The 26,312-nt window shown below is 54.6% G+C and overlaps 1 protein-coding gene across 1 annotated transcript in view; it reads left to right on the top strand.

Moving 5' to 3' along the window:
* Positions 1-3,141: 3,141 nt before the first annotated feature.
* The window catches only part of TAF4 (TATA-box binding protein associated factor 4), a 69,680-nt gene continuing 46,509 nt past the window's right edge, over positions 3,142-26,312 (top strand). Inside the window, exon 1 of the mRNA XM_081292164.1 lies at positions 3,142-4,411. Coding sequence (XP_081148290.1) covers positions 3,211-4,411 — 1,201 coding nt within the window. The 5' untranslated portion in view covers positions 3,142-3,210. The remainder of the gene's footprint in view (positions 4,412-26,312) is intronic.

A 26,312-nucleotide genomic window follows, 5' to 3' on the forward strand; every position in this document is an offset into this window, starting at 1 on the left:
TAATTTATGGCAGTGCTAACAGATGTGTACACCTGTGTTGGCACAGTAGGTATGCGCTCATGAGCGAGTCCCTTGGATGTGTGTCCACTGACCACGCTCATGTCCCTCTGAGTCTACATAGCTAAGAAAGGCTGCCTGAAGGGCTAGTGAGGTCACCCAGGAAGTGGAACCCTGGGAACCAACCCCAGTCCTCCAGCTGCCACCTGGCTGTATGTCCTTTAAACAAAAATACATGTGGGAGCTGGGTGCAGTGGCCATACCTGTAATCCCCATGACCTGGGAGTCTGAGGTAAGAGGATATGCAAGTTCAAGGCCAGCCTCTTGCAATCGAAGGAGATCCTATCTCAAAATAAAAAATAAAAAGGGCTGGGGTTGTGGCTAGGTTGTAGAGCACTTGCCTAGCATGTGTGAGGCACTGGGTTTGATCCTCAGCACCACATAAAAATAAATAAATAAAAAAAACGGGGGGGGGGCCTGAGGATATAGCTCAGTTGGTAGAGTGCTTGCCTGGCATGTACAAGGCCCTAGGTTCAATCCCTAGCACTGCCAAAAAAAAAAAAAAAAAAAAAAAAAAGGTTGGGGATGGTGCTCAGTGGTAAAGCGACTCTGGTCCAACCCACCCCCCCAACATACACACCATTAACAGAAGGCCTGTGGTATGATGAAGGGCTTCAGCATTCAGAGCACCGTGGAATCACTCACTGAGGTTATATTTATTTCTAAATGTAAGTGTGTCTGATGTTCTATTTTTATGGAAAAGCGATGCTGCTTACTGAATTTAAAAGACCCACAGACTTGCTGGCTCGGGAAGCTGCTGCTTTGGCCACCTGCTCGTCTGTACAGTTTTGTGGTCTGCCACTCTCCCTCATCCCAGATTTTCTTCCACAATTCCATGTAGTGCTGGGAGTTTCCAATTGTTATAGTCCCCCCTTTCTCTTTATGCTGGGCAGGACTTCAAATTTCATACTACAGAAGTCATAACTGCTTGTGGCAACATGGAAACCATACATAGGTTGTGAGCAGCAGGTATCAGTCTGTAGACCATACACTTAAACAGAAACCTTTCCTGAGTCTCCAGGGTGGCCAGGGCTGAGCAGCTGTGTGTCGAATGCTCTTGTGAAGTCTTGTGGGAAGTCTTGAGGGAAGGAGCCTCAGGATTTCCTGGCCACTCCCACCCCTACCTCATCCTAAAGGTGGGCAGTGCTCTTGAAAACAGTAGTTGTACAACTGCCTGAGCCATGGGTCCTATGTTGCCCAAATACTTTTGGTGCACAGGACCATTCTGCAAGGGATGAGTGGACATGGATCCTTATCTCTGCCACATTTGCTGAAGCTGTGGGCTGTGGGGAGCTCCCGAGAGCACTGGCAGTGACATGAGCAAGTGCATGGTGCAGGAGGCTGAGCCCGGCCTGCAGGGGCTCAGGATCATAAGAGGCAGAGGGCTCCTCAAAGGGCCTTTGGAGGACCCAGCAGCCACCACTCTGTGGCTGACTCCGAAAGATTTCAGCAGGAGGGTTGGGGTTGTAACTCTGTGGTACAGCGCTTGCCTAGCTCACGTGAAGCACTGGGTTTAATCCTCAGCACCACATAAAAATAACTAAATAAATAAAGGTACTGTGTCCATCTCAACTAAAAATAATAATAATAATAAAAAAGACTTCAGTAGCAGATGTGCAGGTAGGAATGTGAGTGGTGGGAACCCCCAAAGTTACATGGGCCTTGGGGCTGGAGGCCTGGGAATCTAGGTTTCTTTCACCTGGAGTCCAGCTTTCTGCCCCAGTCCTACCTGAGAGTTTTGAGGGACATACACAGCTGTACAGTCGGTCACTACCCAAGGTGCTCAGGGGCTGATGGCAGCCTGCTGCTAATGGCTTGACCTACTTTAAAATTTTCTAATTAGTCAACATTTAAAAATTCTGAGGTTTGGGGCTGGGTAAAGTGATAAAGTACTTGCCTACCAGGAACCAGATCCTGGGTTCCATCCCCAGCACTGCAAAAAACAAAACCAAAAAACAGATTTTACATTCAACTCCATTTTTTTGCTACTGTTGGAAGATTCAAGCCATGCCCACGCTGAGCTTAAGGTGCCCTTGGAGTGGGGCACAGCGCCCTCCCGCTCGCTCCCAGCGAACCCAGCTTCCTCACACCCAGCCTGCTATACTCATGTACATTCCGGTCCTCTGGAGGCTAACGTTCAAATACGAAATTCCCGTTGATACCTTATAGGATTTATCCCAAACACCTTTCCTAGGCTCCAATCTGTGCTGCTCCTTAGGGACATCGGTGTCAAGAGAAGGGGGGGGGGTGTGGGGCGGTGGGGAGGGTCGTGCACTGCAGGTATCAAGCGGTTGGGAAGGCTGCGGGAGGATCACGCACAGCGCCGAGGCGCCCCTTAGGAGCGCAGCAGTCCCTCTAAGGTCTGCAGCCCCGCCCGCCCGCTGTGCTCCCGGCACGACCCCGGGCCTTAGGGACCGGGAGGTCCGGGCCTGGGGCCTTTCTGGACACGGCTTCTGGGCATTTCCAGTGGGGGAGGGGCGGAGAAAAGAAAACCTACGGCAGTGTCGATGACACCGTCAAATGCTTAAAACACCCGCCGGCCAGAAGGGGAGAGTGCGGTGCAGCCCGAAGAGCGGTAGAGACTAGGTGCGTGCACACTTCGGTTTAGACGATTTATTACCATTCCCTCCCCCAAACAGAAATAAAGGGCAGAAGACGGCTTCCGGGCGCGGCTGGTGCAGGCGCTGCGCTTACCGGCGCTCGGCGGGAGCCCACGTCGTCCGGCGGTGTCCTCCGCCTGGCTCGCCGCAGCCATTTTGGAGCGGCGGAGACAAAGAGCAAACCCGCCGCCTGTACCCCGACCGCCAGCCCCGAGCGCCGCCGCCGCCGCACCCGCCAGCCCGCGCCCGCTCCCGCACCCGTTCCCACACCGGTACCCATACCCACATCCCGCGCCCGCGCCCGGCCTCTGGCGCTCGCGGCCATTGGCCGCACCTTTTAAGCCCGCGCCGCAGCCAATCAGAGACGCCAGGGCGCGGGCGGGGGCGGCGCGCGCCGCGGCGCCTGCGCAGTGCGGCGCCCCTCCCCCCGTCCCCCGCCGCGCCCCCGCCCGCCCCGCGCGCCGCCCCCCGCCCGCCCCGCGCCCCGCTGGAACCTCCTCCTGCCCAGGCGCGCTCGGCCGAGCGGCGGCGGCGGCGGCGGCGAGGAGGAAAGATGGCGGCGGGCTCGGATCTGCTGGACGAGGTCTTCTTCAACAGCGAGGTGGACGAGAAAGTGGTGAGCGACCTGGTGGGCTCGCTCGAGTCGCAGCTGGCGGCCAGCGCGGCCCACCACCACCACCTCGCGCCGCGCGCGCCCGAGCTGCGGGCCGCGGCCGCCGGCGCGCTCGGGAACCATGTTGTGAGCGGCAGCCCGGCCGGAGCCGCGGGCGCAGGGCCGGCCGCCCCCGCCGAGGGCGCGCCCGCAGCGGCGCCGGAGCCGCCCCCCGCAGGTAGAGCGCGGCCGGCGGGCGGGGGGCCGCGGCGCGCGGGCCCCGGCTCACCACGCCGCCCGCTTGTCCCCGCAGGGCCCGCGCCGGCGCCCGCCAAGCTGAGGCCGCCGCCCGAGGCCAGCGCGGGGCCCTGCCCGGCCGCCGCCGCCGCCGCCGCCGCCGCCGCCGCCGGGCCCGAGCCCGCCGCCGCCGCCCCGCCCGCCGGCCCCGGCCCCGGCCCCGGCGCCGCCAAGCCCGGCCCGCCCGGCCCCGGCGCCGCGCAAACTTTGAATGGGAGCGCCGCGCCGCCCACCGCGCCGCACGCCGCACCTGCTGTCAGCCCGGTCAACAACGGGCCCGCGCCGCCGCCCGCCGCCGGCTCCGTCATCCAGGCGGCCCCCGCGCCCGCGCCCGCCGCGCCCTCGCCGCCCGCCGCGCCCGCGCCCGCCGCGCCCCCGCCGCCCGCGCCCCCCGCGCCCGCCGCACCCGCCCGGCCGCCCGGCCTCCCCGCCGCGCCCGCGCCCCCCGCGCCCGCCGCCGCACAGAACGGGGCCGGCGCCGCCCCCGCCCCCGCCCCCGCCCCGGCCGCCGGGGGCGCCGCGGGGCTCAGCGGCCAGCCGGGGCCCGGCGCGCCCGCGCAGGGGGCCAAGGCCGAGCCGCCCAAGACGGCGGGGCCGGCGGCGGCGGGCGCGGCGGCCGGCGTGCTGCTCGGGCCTGCGATGCAAGGGGCGCTGCCGGGGCCCGCCGGCGGCCCGCCGCCAGCCCCTGGACCCCCGGCGGGGCTGTCCAAAGGCGCGGCCGGCGCGGCGACCCCCAGCCTGCCGCGGACACCCTCGGCCGCCACCGGCGGGATCCGGGCCACCCTGACGCCCACCGTGTTGGCCCCTCGCCTGCCGCAGCCGCCGCAGAACCCGACCAACATCCAGAACTTCCAGCTGCCCCCAGGTGAGTGGACGCGCGGGGCGGGAGGGGAGGGCGGGTCGGGCGGCCGCCGATCCAGGAAGTTCTGGGCTGCGTTCTGGGGCTGTGCCCGGGCCGCCTGCCTCGCGGCTTGCCCGCGGCTGCCGGCTGAGGGGCGCCTCTGCCCAGGTGCGGAGGCCAGCCTGGGTGTCCGGTGAGCCAGCGAGGCCGCTGGGCCACCCTGGCTCGGGCCGGCTGCTCCTGCTTCGCGGCCTTGATGCCTGTCTGCGCTTCTGAGTTGCTCGCCCAGGGGCTTCTCGTGGAGGCTGTCTTGCGCTGCTGCCCCTGCTTAGCTCGGGCAGCACGGGGTCATGCTTGCTCTGAGGGCTCCCCAGTGTCGGAGCCTGCCCCTTTGAGTGGCAGGGCCCTCGCTGAACTCAGCTGCCTCATTGTTAATCCAGGGCTGCTGTGGTGGGCCAGAGAGCATCCTCCTCCTTGTGCAGGTTAGGTCCAGGCTGGGCACCCCCCTCCCCCCCAGGTGGGGAAGTCTGGATGGAAAGCTTGGGCTTCCTGCTGCTATTAAAGTCAGAGTTAGTGCTCAGATGCTGGAGCAGTTTCAACTCCAGGTTGGTCCTGAGTGTGGCCTTAGGCTTTTGTTGTTGCCATCCCCTGAGGTCAGTGTGACACTCCCAGCCAGGAGTCTGGGGTGCAGGAGGTGGTGGGATGTGGAGCCCAACACATGTGCAGGGGATGCTTTTAGTGCAGAATCTGCTTCAGCCTCTTCCTTCTCTACACTCCCTCTGCTTTGTCACCCTGAGTTCTTTGGGGCCCCTGAGGTTTCACCGGTGATCTCTTGCCCGGTATCACATGCCAAGCTGCTTTTGTTTGGGAGTGCTCAGACAGGAGCCCTCCCACTGAACGCTGGGCTGAAGTGCTGGGCTTCTGAGCACTCCTCTCTGGTACTAGTGATGTGTGCAGCAGCTGTGCTGCTACCGTGGAGTGGCAGTAGTAGTGGATGAGGGAGGAAAGCATGGCCCTGCCTCTAGTCCTCTCCTGCTTGTTGGGAAGAGCTGAGGGTCAGTGCAAAGAGCTGCAGCCTCTGAGGAGCACGTTTTCTTGTCATTGCCCATGGGTCTCAGGGCTGCTGGTCACACATTGGGATCTGCTTCACTGGGGCAAGAGCGGGGCGACATGAGAGCCAGAAACAGTGACTCTGGGTTGGCAGTAGGGACTGCCCAGCTCTGAGGAGGAAAAGAGGAGATGTGAGAGAAGCACCCAAGAATTTGTGAGGTGTCCTTGCCAACCTCTGGGCACTAAAGAATGTGCAGTGATTGGTGTTTGCTAGAAGGCTCTGTGTTGATGGTTATGTGTGTTTTGACCTTTTGGTGGAAAATATGGCTGAGTTTTAGTTGTTAGTTTTGAAAAGGTGGTTCATGGTTGTAGCCTTTTAGGTGAAATGCCTCAGTAATTTGTATCTACTTAGGAAAACACCTTTGCAGTGGTCCTGCCTGTTTCAACAGTGCCTCCCTCGCAGCAAGGATGTCCCCACACTGCCCTTTCATCATGACAGCTGGTGACTAGGTGCCCATGGTGTCCTCTCACCCGTGGCCATCTGGGGTTAGCCATGTTTCTTTCTGTAAGCATCTTACAGGTAAAGCCCACCTCTTTTTTTCTACTTGGGAGAAGGAAGACATTTGAAAAGGGCAGCCTTGCCTTCTTGAGCTGTCCTGAGACTCACTTCTGCCTTGTGTTTTAAGGTCAGTTTTAGAGCTGGCTGTGCTTGACTAGAAGACAACTTGAGAAAGACAGAGGGTGGTGTGTGTTCCTTCTCCTGGTTCTCTGCATCAGGACTCATGCATGGGGAGCAGAGAACAGCTCCCTTGCACTTTTGGAGTGTAAATGCTCTCCCAGGAGCAGTGCTTTAAAGTGGCCCTGTGTTTTCTGGGAAATGAAATATTGACATTCATTTCTTCAAGACCCCCTTCAGTTCTTTGATCAGAAACACTTACCAATTCTGTTACTTTATTTTAATAGTGAAAGCTGAATGAGTATAGTTAAGTCCACCATTAATGCTCCAAGCCAGGGTACTTCTTTCTTAAACAGGGCAGTCCATTCTTGAGAGCTACAGTGATAGGTTATAAATACTTTAGCCGTAGCCTGTGATTGGTGGATCAGAAAATGCTCAACTCTTCTGATTGATGCTGTGCTTCGTAATAAAAACATACAGACCAAAGGTGGAAGTAAAGTCCAACAAAATTCACAGGTGGCCGACAGCTCCTCATTTTAGGACCCTGTGATGCAGACTGGTGGAGTGAGGATCAGGGGAGGGCAGGGTTTCGGAGCTGCACACAGGTGTGGAGTAGGATGTGGAGTGTGAATGGGGAACCTTGCCCCTCCTCGCACCTCTCCTGGCTGGAGGTTGTGGTGGGAGAAGGCAGGGAGGACCGCTTTCTCCTACTGTCCTGAAGCTGAGTCCTGGGCCTTGAGTAAAGCCCCATTCCCACAGCGCCCTTTGAGCTTCAATTAAACATCTGAATTTGGTTTTAGCAAACTCAGTCTTGATATTCTTTGTCAGGACTGTTTTGTAAGACATTTATGTTACTATAGTTGTATTTGCTCGTTTGAAGGTGCCCGAGTCTAAGTCCTACCCACTGAGGATGAGGAAAAGACTTAAGAGACGTGTGGAAAGAGTGTCATAGCCGTTGTCATGGTGTTGTCCGAGAACACCGAAAGCACTGGCTGCTCGTGTGTAACCTGGGGTGGTCTAACGTCAGAGTCGTCGTAATGTCCATGATCAGAGTTGAAAAGAGGAGAAAGTGATCTGACCCCCAAATTAGCATGTGGGTAAGTGGCTTTAAAAGATCTTTTTTAGATAGGTAGGTGCTGCGTTGAAGCTGCTAATTTTAAAGGCTATCTTGTAATGTGGCCAATTGGCACATTTCTTAATGTGCCTCCTTTTATTGTGATTTCTTGTAGGACTTACTTTTCTGTGGTTCTAGGTCCCTGCTCCAGGACAGAGAGCCATGTCCTCCCATAGGCCTAGATGCCCTGCCCTGGGATGTCTGCATGCTGCCTTTTAAGATGATGCTTCATAAGGTAGCTCTGTGTTGAAAGACTGTCTGGGGCACTGCTTCCCACCCTAGGGCGATTGCGTTACCTGTTGTGGGGAAGGGAGAGAGAGTCCCTTAGCGGCTGGCTGCACCTTTTTGGCTGGTTCTCCTGAGGCTTAGTCCCAAAGTCAGGCCATAGAAGAAGTAGGGCTGCTACTGTAGTTATGGGAGCTGCTGGCCTGGTGGCCAGCTGTGGCTCAAAGTGCAGGTGCTTTGGTTCAAGAGATGTTCTTGGAAGTTTAGACATTACTTATGCACAGTAGCTGTTTGATCTGGGACTGAGGACAGTGTTCATGGATCCTCCGTTTCCTGGCTGTGATGTGAGGTTGGCTATTTTGTGAAAGATGTGGAGTTCCATCCAGAAGAGGTGTGCATCCTCCTAAGTTTTGTAACATTTTCACTATTTCAAATCAGATGTTGCTGTAGAAGTTGTGAAATCTCGTAAGGACAGATTTATTAAGTCAAATCCATGTCTAGAGTGGTTGAAGAGTTTGGTGCTGGGGCTGCCTCGTGCTGCCAGTCAAAAGCTGCTGAGGTTGTCACAGGTGTGTGCTACCTGCCCGCCCACGTGGTGTAGTCTGTGCAGAGTGAACCTGGATGGGGGACTTGATTCAGGGCCAGAGGCCTTGACCTAGTGTTCTCCTTGGTATGCTCAGGGACAGTGACATTTGAATAGAACAAGGAGAAGTAATTTTTTGAGAGCTGTTAAGGATAGCACTTGACTGCTCTACTTAGGATGGATCAAAGGTGGCTTCCCTGCTTCACCGCTGGGTTGGAAGGATGCCCTTGGGGGCGAGAGGGCCACCCCCATGTCCTGACTGGTCTCCCCCCCTGTTGTCACCATCATCTTGGGGTGAGTGGAGTGTCCTTGGTGATGGGGTGGGGTTGGCCTACTCTAGTCTGCAGATGTCTTGGAGCTAGTATGCCTTCTGTTCTGGTAGCAGCAGGGGCAGGGCCTGTGGGCACTCATGGGACTGCCACCCTGGCTGCTTACTGTGCTTGGTGCTCTGCATTCATGGGGGACTCCCTTAAGTCCTTGTATCTGTAGGTAGAGCCTTGTTTGTTGGGGCCCTGTCAAAAGGCTGCCTAAGAAGGTGGACTCTGGCTTACCTAGGGCTTGATGGCCTGAGGATCCCCAGGAGCAGGCCCTGCTCCTATGAGGATCTTTGCCACCTGTCCTGACCCTCTTCAGCCCCTGCCCTGGAAATGGAGCAGCTCTAGGCACAGCAGCGGGTGTGGGTGGGGAGTGGGTGGATGTGGATGTGTGGGGGGCACTGCCTCTGTGTCCTTGAACTCAGAATGAAGTCAGCATAGTGTCTGTGTGTTTCCAGGTCTAGTTCAGTATATAAATGTAAGCTATGCTCTGTTTAAGTGATAAATTTGAAGAGTGCTTTTAACAAATAGATGGTTATGTGTGAGTTGATCAAAACATAATTAACTGTTTTTGGGAATCTTAAAGGAGAGCGATAAAAGGGCTCCTGAGATTTTGGGTAATTTGCATTGTTCTCAGAAGTTCTTTTTCTTTCTTTCTTTCTTTCTTTCTTTCTTTTTTTTTTTAATGTAGGGCTGAGAGTTGAACCCAGGGCCTCACGCGTGCTAGGCAAGCACTCTGCCACTGAGCCCCAGCCCCAGCCCACTTTCACTTTTTTTTATGTGGATGATAAGCTGGAGCCTTTGATTTGCTACCTGGGAAACAGTTGCTGTTTGGGGTTCTTGCCTGGAAAACTGTCTTTGGCTGTGGGTTGGCAGCCCTTTAGTTGGGCCTCTGATGGTAATAAACCAGTAAAGTTAAAGCAGGTAGAAGAGGCTGGGCATTGGGGCACTTGCCTGTGATCCCAGTGACTCAGGAGACTGAGGCAGGAGGGTCACAATTTTGAGGCCAGTGTCAGCAGCTTTGTGAGACCCCTGTTTCAGTACATAAATAAATAAAAAGATTTGAGGATGTAGCTCAGTGGTAAAGTGCCCCTGGGTTCAATGCCCAGTACAAAAAAGAAGGAGATGGGGCCTTCCGTTTTTAGATGTAAGGCTTCAACCCGGTCTGGTGCCGCTGGCTGCCTCCTGGACACATCTGTCTGCTCCTGGGGTTTGAGGTTGCCTTGGTGTGGGCACTGTCACTGCTGATGGGCACAGGGCTGTTCTGGGGCTGTTCTGCAGCGCTCCTGCTGAGGAGAGCGGCACTGGAAGGTTGTGTTTGAGAATGGGGAGGTTTGTATTTCCATAGTAGGGCGACGAAAGTTTTGGATTAAATTTTTTTACTTTTACATTGTTTTGAATATTTGTATCAAGGAATATGGGGAAAAAACCCTAATGGGATAAAATTATCCACAGTTAGGCCAATGACCCCTACTTGGAAAAGTGTGTGTGTAGCGCAGACCCCTGACCCACTCATTTACACTAAACTGGTCTTGGGCTTCTCTGGTGCCAGCGCCCCTCTGCTGTGTGTGAATGGACAGTGGACAGTGACTGTGTGAATTGCATGAGGATGGAAGATGCTGGCTGTGGCTCGATTCCAGTGCAGTCCTGTAGGTCTGTGGAGCTGTGGGGTTCGTCTGCCCTTCCTGAGATGGGCATGTGGATGCCTGTAGGCATGTGGAAGATGTGGCCAGAGGAGCAGACAAGCTTGCTTGCTGGCTCCCAGTCTTGTGAGAGGGCTATGGTCAATGAAGGCCTGTCAGGTCGGCTGGTGCTAGGGGACGTGGATCTCAAGGGGGCTGCTTCTGGATATTCCTACTCCAGAGGTCAGGGAGTCCCCATTGGATGTCAGGCTTTAGAACAAAGCTCAGCTTTAAGCAGGTTTAGTTGTTCCAGAGAGATTTATTTTGGGGGCCTGAGGTCTGAGTGGGCACTAAATGGACAGAGTGGGACAGGAGAGGAACCAGGAGAGGCCTTCCCCCACCATCCTGGTGCAGCCTGACGCACCCTGCTGGGGCAGAGTTCTGGGAGTCTGGGGTTCTTTGAAGAAGATGCTGGAGGGTGGTGAGGCAGGTCCTTGTTGGTGTCCTGGTTCACAGTGGATGGAAAGGGCGTTGCAGACAGCCTCTTCATTTTCTGGCTCCTGTGCTACTCACATGGAAAGTCGTCGTTTTTGGGCTGGGGATGTGGCTCAAGTGGTAACATACCCGCCTAGTATGTGTAAGGCACTGGTTCGATTCTCAGTACCACATAAAAACAAAGTAAAGATATTGTGACCACCTAAAACTAAAAATTAAATATTAAAAAAATATATAAAAAAAAGAAAGTCTTTTTTTTTTTTTGGTATAGGGGATTGAACTCAGGGTGTTTTATGGCTGCCTGCATCCGGCTTGTAGAGTGCTGTGCTGAAGTCCTCCCTCCTGTAGGTGCTCATCTTTACATACAGTTTGTGTGTCTGATGAGTTGAGCATTTCAAAGGCTTTACTACAAACTGCCTTCCAGTAGTTGGGCCAGTTTGTACTTTTAAAACCATTGCTGGTGCATACTTGTTGAGACAGGAGGATCGTGAGTTCAAAGCCAGCCTCAGCAAAAGTGAGACACTAAGCAACTCAGTGAGACCCTGTTTCTAAATAAAGTACAAGATAGGGCTGGGGATGTGGCTCAGTGGTTGAGTGCTCCTGAGTTCAATCCCCAGTACCCCTGCTGCCCCACCCCGTAAAACAAAAACAGAAACAAAACAAAACCCATTGCCCAGATATGGCTTTTCAGAAATTGACGGCCTTTCTGTAGGAGGACAGTTGTGGGTAAGGAAGATTAGACCTTGTCGGTGAGGATGTGGGCCATTTATTCTCAGCTGATTTTGCCTATGGGCATTTGTGCATCTAATAAGACCACATGCTAATCAGTGAGCACTGCTGACTGGGTGCTGGGGTGCACCCTTTGGGTCCTGAGGCTGCAGAGTCCTTGCTCTCCTGGTGTGGCTCTTGCTGGGGTTGGGGGAAGCTATTAATGAAGACTTGCTGGGAGGTATTTCTGATCCTGGAGAGGGCCTGTTGCCTAGGGGACTGCTGAGGAGTCCTAAATGAAGAGAAGAGACCTGGTCCCTGGAGCTGAGGATGGGGAAAATGTATGGGTTCCCAGGCCATATCAGGAGGATGATCCCGGCCTGTCATGGAGCTGTCACTGTAGGTATGTTGGGTGCCTGAATAGATTCCAGCTGGGGAGCCACTGAAAGTTTAAGCAGGGTGACAGGGTCAGATGTGAGTTTTAAGGTCACTTTTGTGACCGTGAGCTGTGGAATGCAAGGTGGTAGGGGCAGGGCCTGGGGAGTCTGTGTGATGTGGACATACGCACGAGATTTGCTGATGTCCTGAGACAGGTGAGTCTAGGACAGGGGCTGGACTGGCATCTCCTCCCTGGACAGAGAGGGCAGGGCTGGGAGTGTGTGTTGGTTTGAGATGCCATTCTGAGCCGGAATGTCAAGGGTAGTGGATACAGTGCAGGAGCTTGGAAGAGGGCAGCATGGGAGTCAGGGCACTCAATGGCATTTACAGTGGTGACTGAAAGAGCCACTTCCATGGGAGGCCACCTCCTGAGAGAGCCTGGCCTGGAGCTGGGTGGCATGTGGGGTGCAGTGAGGCCAAGGGGTGGCTCTCAGGTGAAGGAGCCCCTTGGGCATAGGCTTTGGGATCAGCAGGAAGGATAGCCCTGAGCGAAGAGCCACCAGCTTGTAGGGGAGGAAGGACCAGCATGGCTGCGGCATCCGAGTGCCTGTGAGTTGGCTGGGCTGTGCAAGTGCAGTCTTTCCTGGCCTCTTTGCCCTTTCATCTAGGAAAAGGCTTAGGGTGAGCATTGTTACTCCTAGTGTGTGCTTTAGTTGGGGTCTTGGTCTGAGTCTGCTGGGGTGTCTGTGGCCCTCCCCTCAGCCGCTGACGTGCATGGACCTGTGAGTCTGTGGACTGTCTCTTAGGTGGAAGGCCCCTGTCATGGAACCTCCCTTTGCATGAAGGAGGGTTTTCAGGGACTCCACAACACTTTGGGGAAGCTTAGATCTAGGGGTACACAGTGCTCAGGGGCCTGGGCGTGGTTTGCATGGTTCCCTTTGGAGCGTTTTGTGCACCTGAACAGGGAGCAGGCTTTGAAGAGGAAGCCCACAGCGTGGGCATCTCCAGGGTGCCTGGGGAGGGCTCTCTGTCCCTGTGTGTTGCACCGAGCCAGGGGCATGTGCACGTTTCCAGCTAGCTGCTGACAGTGGTTGGGCCAGCAGGGGGATGTGTGCTTCATGGTCTGACATTTTGGCATTACTGGACAGTTCCTGTGGGTTCTGGTCCATGAGGTCCCTCAGCCCTTGGGTTCTTCCCACTCAGGAGCACTGAGCCGTCTTCTTGGGCTGCTTTGTCTGTCTGACTGAGGCATGGTACTGCAAGTTCTGGTGGTCCTGCCAGCTGGAAGGGCAGTGGGCAGTCAAGAGGCTCCCTGGCCTGAAAGCCCTGCCTAGAGGGATGTGGTCATTTTCTCTGGTTCTAGTTGAGAGAACTTGGTAGGTAATTGGCTCCATCTAATTACACACAGGGCTGGGTAGTTCAGCCCATGCTGGGAGCTGGGGGTTGGGGAAACAGTTAACAGGCCAGGCACATGGCTGCATGGGCCAGGGGAGTGGTCTGGTGAGTTTGTCCAGTCAGTCAGCAAACATTAATACAGCACTAACTTGAAACTCATCTGGTGCCGGGGCTGGTGAGGAGTGAGGCTTGCTGATGGGGTTGTGTTGGGTACATGGACTGGGAGGGAATAGAGGGCAGTTTCCCTGTGGTGTGATTGGGTGGTCCACCATGCGGCCAGCGCAATGGTTTCATTAATGAGGTTCTTGGCATAAAAGTTAGCTAGAAGAGATCGAAATAAAACACACAGACTCAGTTACCTTATTTCTATTGCCAGGTCCGAGACAGCTCCCCTCTCTGGTTCCCTCCTCTAACCGCCCAGCAGGGCAGCAGGGATTACTCAGGGCTGGCAGGAGAGAGAGTGAACACGCCTGGGAGTAGCTTTTTATTGGGGAACAAGAGATTCAGGGGAGAATTCCATCCAATGAAGGTTGAGGGGGGGCTGCACTCCAAGGTCAGGGTCAGTGATTGGGCCCCCGGGGTCAGTGGTCAGTCACACCCCCCACACGGACGGGTTCTCTCATCAGGAAAGGGTCGGGAAAGTTCCGACACAGCCAGAACGCCTCAGACCCTTAACGGGAGCCACCCAATCACGTGTCAGAAATGGCTTCCCACAGGGTGGAGAGTCACCGTGAGCCTTTAGGGGCATGTTTAGCAGTAGAGGCTCCTGGTTCAGAAGATTTGCCTCATGTCCTCGGTGGCACAGCGAGACTCTGAGTGCTGCACAGAGCAGTGGGAGCACCCAGACTCCAGAGCTCATTGCCGCGCCTGGTCCCAGGCAGGTGGACCTCCTGCCTCTGCCGCAGTGGCCTTGCATGGCTCTGGCTGGATTTAGGTCCAGGGGTGCTTTCCCTGTACTTTGGGACCCTGTGGCAAAGGGTGCTAGGGCTAAGAAACTTGCAGGTGCTGACCGTGCTCTGGTGCTGGTGTAGGGTTGCTGATGCCCTCTTTCACCCTTGGAGCGCTCTGCGGGAAGACTCGGCTCCACTCTGGTCTCAGGCTGAGCTTGGGGTAGTGTCACCTGTGCTCTGGAGAGAGCTGCTCTTCCCCTGGATCCCAGCCCTGAGGACCCCAGTTCCTGGTCTGGCTGCCACCTGCCTTTCCTGGTGTCCAGGCTGGGAAAATGACATTGAGAAAGAAGGGAAGGTAGACCTCCTACAAGATGTAACTATGGGCAGACAGCTTGGGTGCTGTGAGCCCATGTGGGAGGTAGGATAGTGGGATCATGCACTTGGATATGGAGTTGGAGTTGCGCGTAGACATGGGGTGGCATGTGGGCACAGAGTGGCATAGACATGGGGTGGCGTGGACATAGAGTGGAGTGGCATGTAGATGTGGGGTAGTATGGACATAGAGTGGTGCGGAGGTGTGGATGTGGGGGATGGGTGGCTTGGACGTGGGGTGGCAGGGTTGCGTGTGGATGCGGGTTGGCGGTGTTATATGTGAATGTGGAGCAGTGGGTGGTGCCTGGGACACGTGGAGCACTGGATAGGCATGAACTCCAGTCTCAGGCAGAGGTGCACTTTGGGCTGGTGTGAGCTGGTGGTGTGCTTGTGTGGCTCTGAGGGTTGCACACCGAGTCCTGCTAGTGGCTAGTGCATGTATGTGATGTCTGAATCCTGTGGTCCACGCAGGTATCCTTGTTGAGGGCAAAGGCTGTCCAGAGGGTGAGGTCACTTCTTGGAAGTGGTTGCTCCTAGGGATGGAGTGTGGGGATGGGACTCTAGAGCTGTAGTATTTATTTTTCTTAAAGAGACTCAAGATTGTTTCGTGGTTTTTAGCAGTCATGTATTCTTAATGGCTGAACTAGAGTGTGTCTTTGTTCTTGTAACTGTGTGTATAAAGCTGCTTTGGATCAGCCCTGCCATGATCCCTGGCAGGTGATGGTGCAGTGCCTTGCAGAGACCAGTGCAGTTCCAAGGCTGGTGTGGTCCTGACCACTCAGGAGTCCCATGGCTTCCTGGAACCCTGTGGTTGGGCCCACTCTCCTGCCTCCAGGGACCCCTCATTTGCTTTTTCCCCTGTGAGATGCACTGGGGGGACCTCCAGGGGATTCCCACTATTTGGAATGAAGCCTAGTTTCCTGGAGTGACCTGACCCCAAAGGATCATAGTCTGGCCTCCCACCAATTTCACATCTCATCCTCATCAGGCTGTGGGTCAGCCGCTCTATACTCAGCATACCTACTTGTTGTTCAGGCCTGCCTCGCCCCTGCAGAGCTTGCTTGTTGTTTTCTACTTATGGCTCTGGATCTGGGGATCACTCTGGCCTGGGAGGTTCCGTCTGCAAAATCCCTGGGGGCCTTAGTTTTGACGGGAATTGCTTACCTGGAGCCCACACTGCTGGGACTTCCTGTTGGCCCAGCCGCTGGCCTCTGCCACAGGCTTGCTAGCTGAGCAGGAGCACCTTCCACATTTGGCATGGAGCTTGGTGTGGCTGGGATGCCAGGGCCTGAGTCAGAGAGTCTCCTGAAGGCAGCGTGGCCTCTCTGTGGCATTTTGGAGGCCATTAATTGGGATGAAAAGCCATGGAGGGAACAGGGTGTGTGCTTTTGGATCTCAGGCATAGATGTGAGTTAGTCACAGTCCTGGCCCTAGCGTGGCCTGCTTTCCTTTATGTGATTGTTTTCACACTTTAATAAGTACCTGCACACCACAGCCCTGTCGGAGAGCTGGGACTGTGCCAACCTCCCGGGGGCCGTGCGCCACAGACCCTTCCCCACCTGCCAGCTGTGTGCCCTCTGCCTCTCCTCTTCTGCACCTGCATACACCTCTTCCCTGTGTTCCTGGGCAGGGCTCCTTAGCTAGGATTCTGCCAAGAGTACCTTGCTGGGGGTGGCCTCCTGGGACTTTTACCATTGACCTGTCCATAACTAGGGTGCTTCTTGTCATCGTGGTAGCTGTCCTTCATCAGCACAGCCCTGTGACAGGTCCTTGTTTGAGGACACAGAGGTCCCTTCTCTTGTGGGTACTGGGTAGTTTGCCTTCTTGGACGTGGGGTGGCATACTGCCCTGCAGTCCCCCTGATTAAGCGCAGGAGCCCGCCGGGCATGGCATGGTGTGGCCTGTCAACCCATCAGCTTGGGCACTCCATGGTGGTCCTTGGCACCCAGCAGTTGCTTTTTGGCAGGGCAGTTGGCTTTCTGGGATCAGACTTTCACTTGCTGTCCTGCAAACCTCAAGACTTTGATTCCAGATTTGTGTGTTTGGGCTGTTGACCAAATATCCAGGCAGGTCGTGGCTGAAGATCTAGGTCCCTAAAAGACTGGTGGCATCTTAAATCACAGGGCTGTGCACTCACCTGGTATGTATGGGGGATGGGATGGGCAGGACCAGAGGTCAGTTCTGGGTTGTTCGGCGGCTGGAGGCAGGCGAGCAGGGGAGCCATAAGCAGATCCAGGGCATCCTGGCACCAGGATTGTGTGGAGGAGGTGGGTGCCTTCCTGGCAGGTTGGTGCTGGAGGCACAGGGCTGCCTTCTGGCCTCAGGACAGAAGGGTGGGGGTGGCTGTGGATGGCTGGAGCTGGCCAATCCTGAGTGGAGGGTGGCCATGGGCCTGAGTGTTTCAGCAGGGGTGTGGGAAGCAGGTCCCTGAAAGTGAGGGTGGGGTTGAAGGATAATTTCCTTTGTAGTTTTTTAGTTTGTTTTTAAGGGGAAGATATTTTCAAGCAGTATTTACCCCTAGAAATTGAACATGGGCCACATGCATAATTTATAATTCTTAGGACCGGGCAAAGCTAATTTTATCAGTACGTTCCCTGTCACCCTGTCCTGGGCGTTGTCATTCGGCAGGGCCCATAGTGAGAGCACCGGGTGCTTTGCACTCTGAACTCAGCCAAGGTGGCCATGAGGTCCTGCCTGCCTCCCCACTCTGGATGCATGTTTTCTGTGCTCAGTGGCCACGTGCTGAGTACTAACCCTCCATTGGATAGAGGGAGCAACTGGTAGCAGGTATGGGGGTGGCTCGGGTAGGGTGTGGAAAGGCCAAGTGGCAGGAGATGTGGCAGCTATGGGAGGAGGAGGTGCTGGCTTTTCTGTCACCAGGTTGGCCACAGAGGCTGGGATGCTGGTGGCCAGGTTGTCCAGGGGAAGGGTGGCAGGCAGCCAGAATGGAATCTATCTCATGAGGGTGCAGGCTCTTCGAGGATGTTCCTGTGTTGCCTCCCCCCAGTCAGTGATGGCCACGTCACTGGCTGGGTGGGTGGGAAGGAAGGCTATAGGACAGCGACAGCAGCCTCCTAGGGAGCTTGTGTGCTGGAGGCAGAAGCTGGTAGGTGAGGTGGCCAGGCCAGGGCTGTGATTGCGTCTGGGGACTGATGGACTGTCTCTGTGGCTGTGTAGGTCACTGAGTGCAAAGGAAGGGAGATGAGCCACAGAGGGAGATGGTGATGTGGCCCTGCCCCATGTCCTGGAGTGGCGAGAAAGCAAGCCGGCCCAGGCCAGGAGAGTCATAGGCCTGCCAGAGCTGCAATGCCGTACAGGTCGGTGGCAGGAGGTTGGCCATTGAGCTCAAATGGCTTGGACAGCATGTGTGGCTTGTCAGGATAGGAGACCTGGGACGTGGTAGGCCCCTGGCTCCCAAGTGCCCTGCCTCCATCCTGCAGGCCTCGTGTGGCAGGTGCCTTGCAGTGGCACCCGGAGAAATCTATGTTGTGGGCCAAGCCAGAGAGGACCAGAGTACTCCTAGCAGGTGACCTGAGGAAGCACAGGTGGCAGGAGCTATCCACAGACGGCTCCCCTGGACTACATTCTGGTGGGAGGTGATGGTCTGCTGCCAGAGGGATCATTTTGAACATGAAATGAGGACACCGATTCTGACTTATTTTTTGTTAGGTGGGCATTTATTATTAACTAAGACAGGGTGCCCATTGGGACTGTTCTGGGCCGCGCTGACAGATTCTCCCCAGGTGGCTGGGGACAGTGCATCCCGTATGCTGCAGACCTGTCTGTCTCCTGTTCAGATGTCCTTGTTGCCAGAGTCATGCCATTTCTGGTTCCGTCTCTGGTGACTTCCTTTCTGAAATGCTTTTCAGCATCCTGAGAGCATTGTCTTCCTTTGGATGGCGCTGTTTGAACATGCCCCTGTTTTGGGAGGTTGGGTCCTCCCCACCTGAGCCCTCTTCTGGCTTCTGGTGCCCAGGGCTGCTGGTCCATGTGTGGCAGGAGTTGGGCTTGGGCATGTGGCGCTTTGGTGGGTTTGCTGCCTTGAACCCCTTGGCCATGGGTCCAGGCAGGTCCTCTTGGCTGGAATGTGCTCCCTTCTTCAGGAAGGACTCTCCAGCTATGCCCTCTTTCTTCTGCCTGGAGCTTGGAAGGGCTGCTGTGATGCCACCATCCAGTTTCATTCAGGGTCTGCTGCCCAGAGCCTGTGCCCAGTCCCACAGAGCCCGTTTTCCCTTCCTTAGTCTCCTGGGTGTGGCTGTTCGCATCCCTTTACTCTTGATATTGTAGGACCAGAGATTGGTGCTGTCTGTCAGCAGCACCCCAGGGCTGTTCTTAAGAGGGTTGAGGTGCCTTTGGGACTCCCCAATACTGGCATAGGCCAGTGTCATTGTGTATGAAGAGTCACCAGAGAGCTGTTCCCCATACACCTGGGAGGCAGGACCAAGGCAGGGGGATGGAGAGGCCCAGGCTGTGGGGAGACCTAATGTAAAGGCTGGTCCTCCTAGAGGGTCCATGGTCTGCAAGGGATGTGGGGAGGGAGATGGAGTAGAACAAGGACCAGGGACAGCTCCTGGGAGGTAGAAGAAGGGGACTCCTTCTGCAGGTGTGTTTCCTGATTGCTGCTGTACCCGCCTCCCAAAGGAGCTCCGTGTGGCCTCCTCTTGGCTGCTGATGGTGGTCTGTTCTCAGGGGGTACAGGAGGCAGTGGGTATTTGTCGCTCATGTGAATGGAAGCGGGTGTTTGGTAAGTGTGTGAACCAGCGAGATGGACTCCCTGTCCTAGGGATAGAGAGGTCATAGGCTCTAGTGTGGCCTAGCAGTGCCACACTAGAGCTGTTTGTTGGGTGCGCACTGGGAAGTTGAGGTGCTTGATTGGGGGCTGTACTGTAGTGAGATTTGGGCAGGCACAGAGGTGAATGCTGGGGAGGACACAGTGGATTCTATCATAGGTGTGTGAGAGTGGGATGTGGTTGGAGGGACTTAGATTTGCGGCAGGTGCTAGGCGTCAAGCAGAAGGTGTGCTACCAGCTCTGGGCTGTTGGTAGTTGTGAGTTGCAGCAGGTTGGAGCAAAAGGTGAAGTGGCCTGGCTGCGATTCTAGCCCTCTCTGACACCTTGGAGAAGGGATGGGAAACTATAGACCACTGGGATTGGAGGAGGGCACCTGTGCCCTCAGTGGGGGGCAGTCACCACTGCCTGTGGGCAGGTGCTCACTGACACTGTGTGGCACTTGGCCTGGAGCCCTGCACGGGTGGACGTGGGGCAGGCATGGACCCTGCTGTGTCTGGAGAAGCTGTGGTATAAAGAGGACTGTTGGACAGTGCAGGGATGTGGGGTGGTACCCCAGTAGCTGGACCAGAGCTGAGGCTGTTTGACATAGGGGAGAAGGTCGGGCTACCTGGGGTGTGGCTTCCGCATAGGATCCCTGGAAAATGTGGGGTTGAACAGATTGCGTGAGGTGCGGATGAGACCTCTCTGGAGAAGCAGGGGCCACAGGAGGCAGTAGGAGGGAGGATGTGTGAGACCAGCCAGGACCTGCTAACCTCCAGCCAGAGCCAGAGCGAGGCACAGCTGGTTCAGGGGCTCTGCTTGTCCACACTGGGCTGAGCTCTGCAGGGTCCAGAGGTGGAACCCCGATGGGACAGGGTCTCACAGAAGCTCTGTGGGACTCATTTGTACAGGCTGTGGGTTCCAGTTGGGCAATGCCCTTGTCTCATATCTCCCAGCCACCTGAGGGCAGCTGCTGGTGCCCTCAAAGGTACCTCTAGAGTGAGGTTGCCCCCGTGTGGCTCTTGAGCTGAGTGTGAGTCTCCCGGGTTTTTAGAGAAGCTTTTGTGGTACTTCAGAACCCTCTTATCTGGGCTCAGTAGAACAAGTGCCAGCCAGTGTATGCCAGCACCAGGGAAGAGCTGCTAGAGAGCACTGGCTCAGCTCAGAGTGCCAGGGACCTTAGGAGGTCTTCAGGGGTCATTTGATCCTGATTCTACCACAGACAGCCTGCATTAGCATGTAACCCTCCCAAGTCACAGCTCCTGGTGGGGCACCTTGGGCAGCTGTGGAGAGGGGAAGGGCAGTGAGCCAGGGAGGGAGGTGTGACTTGCTGGGGCAAAGAAGGGGATCCCAGGGCAGTCCCGGAGCCACACCTTGCTGGCTCTCTGGAGAGGACTGCAGGTGCTCTATGAACATGATCCGCCACTTTTGCGTGATTGAAGCTCGATTGCACCTTGCTGTTGCTGCGTTCATGTTGGGAAGCATGGTGCCTTTGCCACAGCAAAGCCTGGCTTGTCCAGAAGCAGACTAAAGATCTCTGGGTTTAGAGAAGGGCTTCCTGTTGTTGCATCTGGTGTCCCTCCCCTAGGAGCCAATCCTACCCTGTCGAGCTGCCTGAGTGGCTGTCAGGCTGAGGGTGTGCTCAGAGACCCTCCACTGTGGCTCTTGTGCACTCAGCTTGTTTTTGGAGGGAGGGAGGTGCAGCGAAGGGTGGGGGAGGGGGTGGGGCACTTGCTGGTGAAGAGAGCATGGCTCCTTCCTCCCTGGGCCTGCCCAGGCAGACCTTGGAGAAGGAGGCTTCCAGAAGGATGCACTGGAGGGCTTCCGCATGGGCTCATGGGGTGAGCAGGGAGCCTAGGCAGTGGTGAGATGATAGCATTATCCCATGTTCCCCATCAGTGCAAGTGTGTCCCACACATGAAGTTGCTGTTGGAGGAGGAGAGAGGTCCCAGGGAGGAAGAGCTGGTGAAACTCCCAGTGGTCTTCCTGAGGGGGAGACAGTTCTACCAGGACAGGAGGAAACACCTGCATCTTGGCCTTCAGATAGTGGAAGAAAACTTCTTTGAGTCGACACATCGCTAAGAAAACAGCCAGGCACTGGGAGAAAGTATTTGTATACCACAAGGAACTTGCAGGAACTCTTCCTCCTTAGTAAAATGATAAGCCACTGCATTAAACATGGCCCAGGGTTTGAATAGACACAAAGGAAGATGTAGAAATGGTCAGCAAGCATATGAAAAGATGCTCCCCTGCCAGTCTGAGCCCAGGGGGACAGAACTGGAGTTCACAATGGCTGCCCCTCCACCCTGCCAGTTAGCAGAATAAGTGAAGACCCGCCCACACAAGCTGTGACAGCAGTGGTGCCTGGAGGAGCATGGAGTACAGACCAGCAGCACACAGGCTGTGTGCCCAGAGACCATCTGAAAAACACCCTCCTGGGCACAGAGGGCCTGTGACACAGTTCTGTTCAGGTGACACTCAAGAAAGGCTGAACTGTGACGGTGGTGGTGCCTGGGCTGGGTGGTAGTGGTGTGGCTTTAGGGGCTCTTTAGGTGGAGGGCGGCGCTCACGTCCCAGTGGTGGCCGTGGTCACACAGCTGTGGGCATCGGCCCAGTCAGGATTTTGCTTTGGTAGGCTGCATTTCAGTGACGTTGTTAGAAAGCTCTGTGGTGCCCTTTCTCTTCCTGTCTTGGTGCTGCCTGCCTGTTCTGGAGAAGAAAAGGTCATCGTCACTGGTGACATGTTTTGTGACCCTGTTCACTGGTGCAGAATCCCCGGGGTCTGCTGCCTCTCAAGCCAGGTGCCCAGGACTCCTGGTCCAGGCCAGCTTTCTGGGGTGTTTAAGACAGTGCTGTTCGCTGCCTGTTGAGTCCGATGCAGGGTGCACACGTGGCTTCTCCTGTTTTCCAAAGGAGAGAGCGCTGGATCTTGCACGAGCTCACCCTGTGTCTGCAAGGACTGCTGCTCCTGCAGGGACTTGGTGTGCAGGTACGCGTAAGGGGCCTCTTCGTTTTCTGGGAGTCACTTCTGTCTTCACCTCTGCCAGTGGAAAAGGCTGTCTCGTGTGTCCTGTGGGTTCCTGGTGTGGGGGACACCAGGGCTGTGCTTCCCTCGGGGCTCTCCCGTTGCTATTACCATGCCATACTTATGTGGCCCATACAGGAACAGTGAGGGTGACACTCAGTCTTTAAGTTATTTTCTTAACAAGTAACTAATACTTGCTCAGTCTAGAAAGTTTGATAGACACTAAAAAGTATGGGAAAGCAATGTATGCTAGTCTCTGTTCCTGTCACCCAGAGACTGGAGGCCTGGACGTTGGACCACTCTTCTTGGTGTTGGAGTCTCTGGGCCCTCAGGAGTCTCTGCTGACCAGCATGGGTGTCGAGAGGCTCAGTGTGTGTCTGTTCCTTTGCCGTGGCATGCTGGGCAGGGAGCCTTGTCAGTGGGGGTTTTGTAATGGGAGGGTGCCTGTCCTGGAGCTTAGCCCCAAACAGGTGGCTAGCTGTCCTCAGGTTAGGGTCAAGAGGAAGTGTGTGTGTTGAGGGAGGGGCAGCTGTCACTGGATGGTTGTGAGCAGGGCAGGCCATGTGGGACTCGTTTGAACAGTGTTCTTGCAGTCAGATTGTCTCTCCAGGCCAGAGAGGGCCTGAGCAGTTGCCTGTGTTCACTGAGGCTCTGGGTATTCTTTCCCTTGGTATCTGCAGTCGGCTTGGGCCCCTGTCTGAGGGCAGCCCTGCGCCCCCTGCACATTTGAGTCCCGAGCAACCATGGCTCTGAGCCTATCTTGGGGATGGCCTCCAGCCCTTTGCCTGCCTGTCTGGCATGAAGGGAGGAATCTATAGGCCCGGCTGGGGTGCTGGTCCCTATGAGGACGCCTTTTCTGGGTGTAGCAGTGTTGATGGGGTGAGGAGAGGCCAGCCTTTCTCTTGATTTGAAGCATGGCTGCTCCCCTGTGGGTTCTGAGAGTTGTATTTGGGTCTTCATAGAAGTCTTGGGTCCTGTGACATCACCTTGCTCTTGTACAGCATGTCCCTGTACTTACTGTCTTTAAGAGTCTGCCTTGTGAGGGTGCTAACAGACTCCTGGGTCCAGACCCACCGCATGCTTCCTCAGTGCGGCTGAGCTCTGTCTGGGTTCATCTTCAGCTTGGTCTGGGTTTGAAGCACAGGTTCAGAAGCTAGTTTTTGAGAAGCACTTTCAGTTCTTTTCCCTCTTCTTTCCTCTGCTAGGGAGAGTTTTTATTTTTATATTTGTTAGTTTCTAGACCATCCCATCAGTGTGTTTTTTTTCCCCAAAAATAAGCAAACACATACTCTTGACACCACCCCCCGGATACACGTGTCTTTTTTCTTCTCTCTCTGTCTCTCTCTCTCTCTCTCTCTCTCTCTCTCTCTCTTTTTTTTTTAACAACAAAGGTACCATATACACGATTAACAATAGAGCTTGGAGATCATCATCTGGTGGCCTTTCATTTTAATTGAAAAACTTTACATATTTTATCTAGTACACTCAGAGAAAAAAATTACTTTGAATAGTGACAACTTTCACAATTCAAGCACCGAAACTTAAAACATAGTTTTGGAAGGAAATAGTTTCAAAATACATTCATTATGCTTTTCCTTGCAAAGGTAAAAAGCATGTAATAAGCGTCAAATTAGCTCTGCTGTGGACATGGGGCTGCAGTTAGGGATGGCTGGTCTTGCGGTGGGGCATGGCCTTCCCTTGCTGGAATTTCTGTTGTCCTGTGGACTTGGCAGGCAGATGCACATTTCCTGGAATCAAATGTAGCCAGGAGCGTGGTAGTGGGGGGTCGGGGGGTACTCCTTTAAATGTAGCTTTGCATACATAAAACTTTGGGGAAACCATTTGAACATGAACGTGTTCCCATTGTGAGTGCACAGTTGGTTTTGAGAGTTGAGGGCACAGGTGCACCGTCAAACCATCAGCACAGTCGAGCCATCTCATTGGGCCCTCTGCTGTCTGGTATTTGCTGAGCCAATGTGGCCACTGTGGGTGTGTCTTCCCCGCGATGCTCCAGTTAGGGGAGCCTGCTCGCGCTGTGTGGTGCCTGGCTTTCCTCCTCTGAGACTCTCACAGGCGCTTACTGGCAGCTTACCTTGCTGTGCTAAGTGACCACTCAGGCTTGCACTCATAGCACTGTTGGCCATGGACAGGCATTTGGGCATGAGGGGTGTCCTGGACCATGAGGACAGGGTTTCTGCTTGGGTGAACCTTGAGGGTGGAGTTGTGAGTGGTGTGGAAACTGTTGGCTGGGCCCTGCCACCAGCCATCGCCCGCCTCCCTGAGTCCTTGAGTGAGCCTCGCACTTCTCCCACAGTGTGTTGGAGTCCCTGGAGCTCCTGCTGCCCCTGGTGCTCTGGGTCCTTACTAGTGCATGGTATGGTCAGGTTAGAGCGCCAGCCCCCTTGTGGGCGTGTGGTGCCTCTCGTTTTTTAAGGTCCTGTTTACTGAGGCAGAGTTATAGCAAAATTGACAGTGTTTAGTGTTTGGATCTGTAAAGAGAACGCAGTCTTACTACCACCACCAAGACACGGAACCATGGCCCAGGACTCCCCACCATGCTCTTGGTGATTGGGACCCCTGCCCCCAGCGTGGAGCCACCACGTCATGCTGGAAGTGCATGGATCTGGCCTCTCACTTAGCAGAACACGTGGGCTTTATACCGGTTCTGCGAGTGCTGGTTGATGGTCCCTTCTGCTGCTGAGCAGCGGTGGGCCACAGTTCACCAGTCTGTTCATGTCATTGGAGTCTGGGTTGATTCTAGCTTCTCTTAGTTAGGATCATCCTTATACGTTTGTGTGGGCATGGTTTTCCTCTCTCTGGTAGCCCCTGGAAGAGTGACTGCTGGATGTGACGTGGTCAACCTCCTAGAAGCTGCCAGCTGTTTCCAAGGTGGCCCTCTGTTTTGTATGTGTGAAGTTTTTTCACATCTTTTTGACCTCAGCCTTAGCGAGCAGTGCTGTTGTGATGTGGTTGGACCCAGGCTCCCTGAGGCCTGGTGACGGAGGTCTTTCCTGTACTCATCTGTCTTCTGCAGGTCTTCCATGAAGTGTCTGTTCAAGTCTTTGGCCTCCGTGTTTTAAACTGAATTATTCTTTTTGTTGTTACTGATTTAGTAAGTGCTTCTAGGATATATTCCAGATATAAATCCTTTATCAGTTAGAATCATTTTAAAGTATTTTGGCTTTAGTCTGTATTTTCACCTAACATATCTTTCAGAGTACTTTTCCATTTTAATGAAGTCTAGTTTATTAATTTCTTTCAGAGTTTATGGTTATGTTTTATCAAGGAAATTTGTACCCAACTTAAAGCACAAGGGTTTTCTTCTGTGTTTCCCTTAGAATGTTTATGGTTCTAGCGTTTACTGGATTCAGGATTGGTTAATCTTGGGAGAGGGAAAGGGAGTGGCTGAAATCATTTTTTCCTACAGGACGTCCAGTTGTGCCTTTCCCATTGGAAATGTCTTGAGCATGCAGGTTAGGACTTCTATCTCTGGACTGCGTCCGCCTAGTCTCAGTGTCTGCCCGCCTGCCTGCCTGGGCACCATGGGCTCCTGCAGCCCCTGAGAACACTTTGAGCCCAGGTGGCATGAGTCCATGCTGCTTTTCTTTCTCAAGAACGTCTGGTGCTGTTCTGGTCGTTCGCTTTCAGTAAGCTCTAGAACCTTCCTGTCAGTTTCTGCAGAACATCTTCTGATAGTTTACTTGAGATGGTGTTGACTCTCAAGATCAATTTCATGATAATTGGTATCTTAACAATATTGAATTTCCAAATGTGGTGTTTATCTTCATTTGTTTAGGTCTTTAAAAATTTCTCTCACGTTGTTTTATAGTTTTCAGTGTTTGTGTAATTAACATTTTGTTAGATTTGTTCTTAAGTGTTCATATTTTGTGCTATGTACAGGGTACTTTTTTTTTTTATAAGAGAGAGTGAGAGAGAGAGAGAGAGAGAGAATTTTTCAATATTTATTTTTTAGTTCTCGGCGGACACAACATCTTTGTTGGTATGTGGTGCTGAGGATCGAACCCGGGCCGCACACATGCGAGGCGAGCGCGCTACCGCTTGAGCCACATCCCCAGCCCCTGTATAGGGTACTTTTTAAAATTCCAATTTCTGATTTTTACTAATTATTTAGAAATAAATTACTTTAAAAAATATTGACCTTGACATGTTTGGTAGCCCACGCCTATAATCCCAGTGACTTGGGAGGCTGAGGCAGGAGGATTGCAAGTTCCAGGCCAACCTTAAGACCCCATCTTAAAAAATGAAAAGGTCTGGGAGGTGGCTCAGTGGTAGAGCCCTCCTGGGTTCA

The sequence above is a fragment of the Spermophilus citellus genome (genome assembly GCF_964194105.1).
Source record: "Spermophilus citellus genome assembly, chromosome: 4".
Classification (NCBI taxonomy): domain Eukaryota; kingdom Metazoa; phylum Chordata; class Mammalia; order Rodentia; family Sciuridae; genus Spermophilus; species Spermophilus citellus.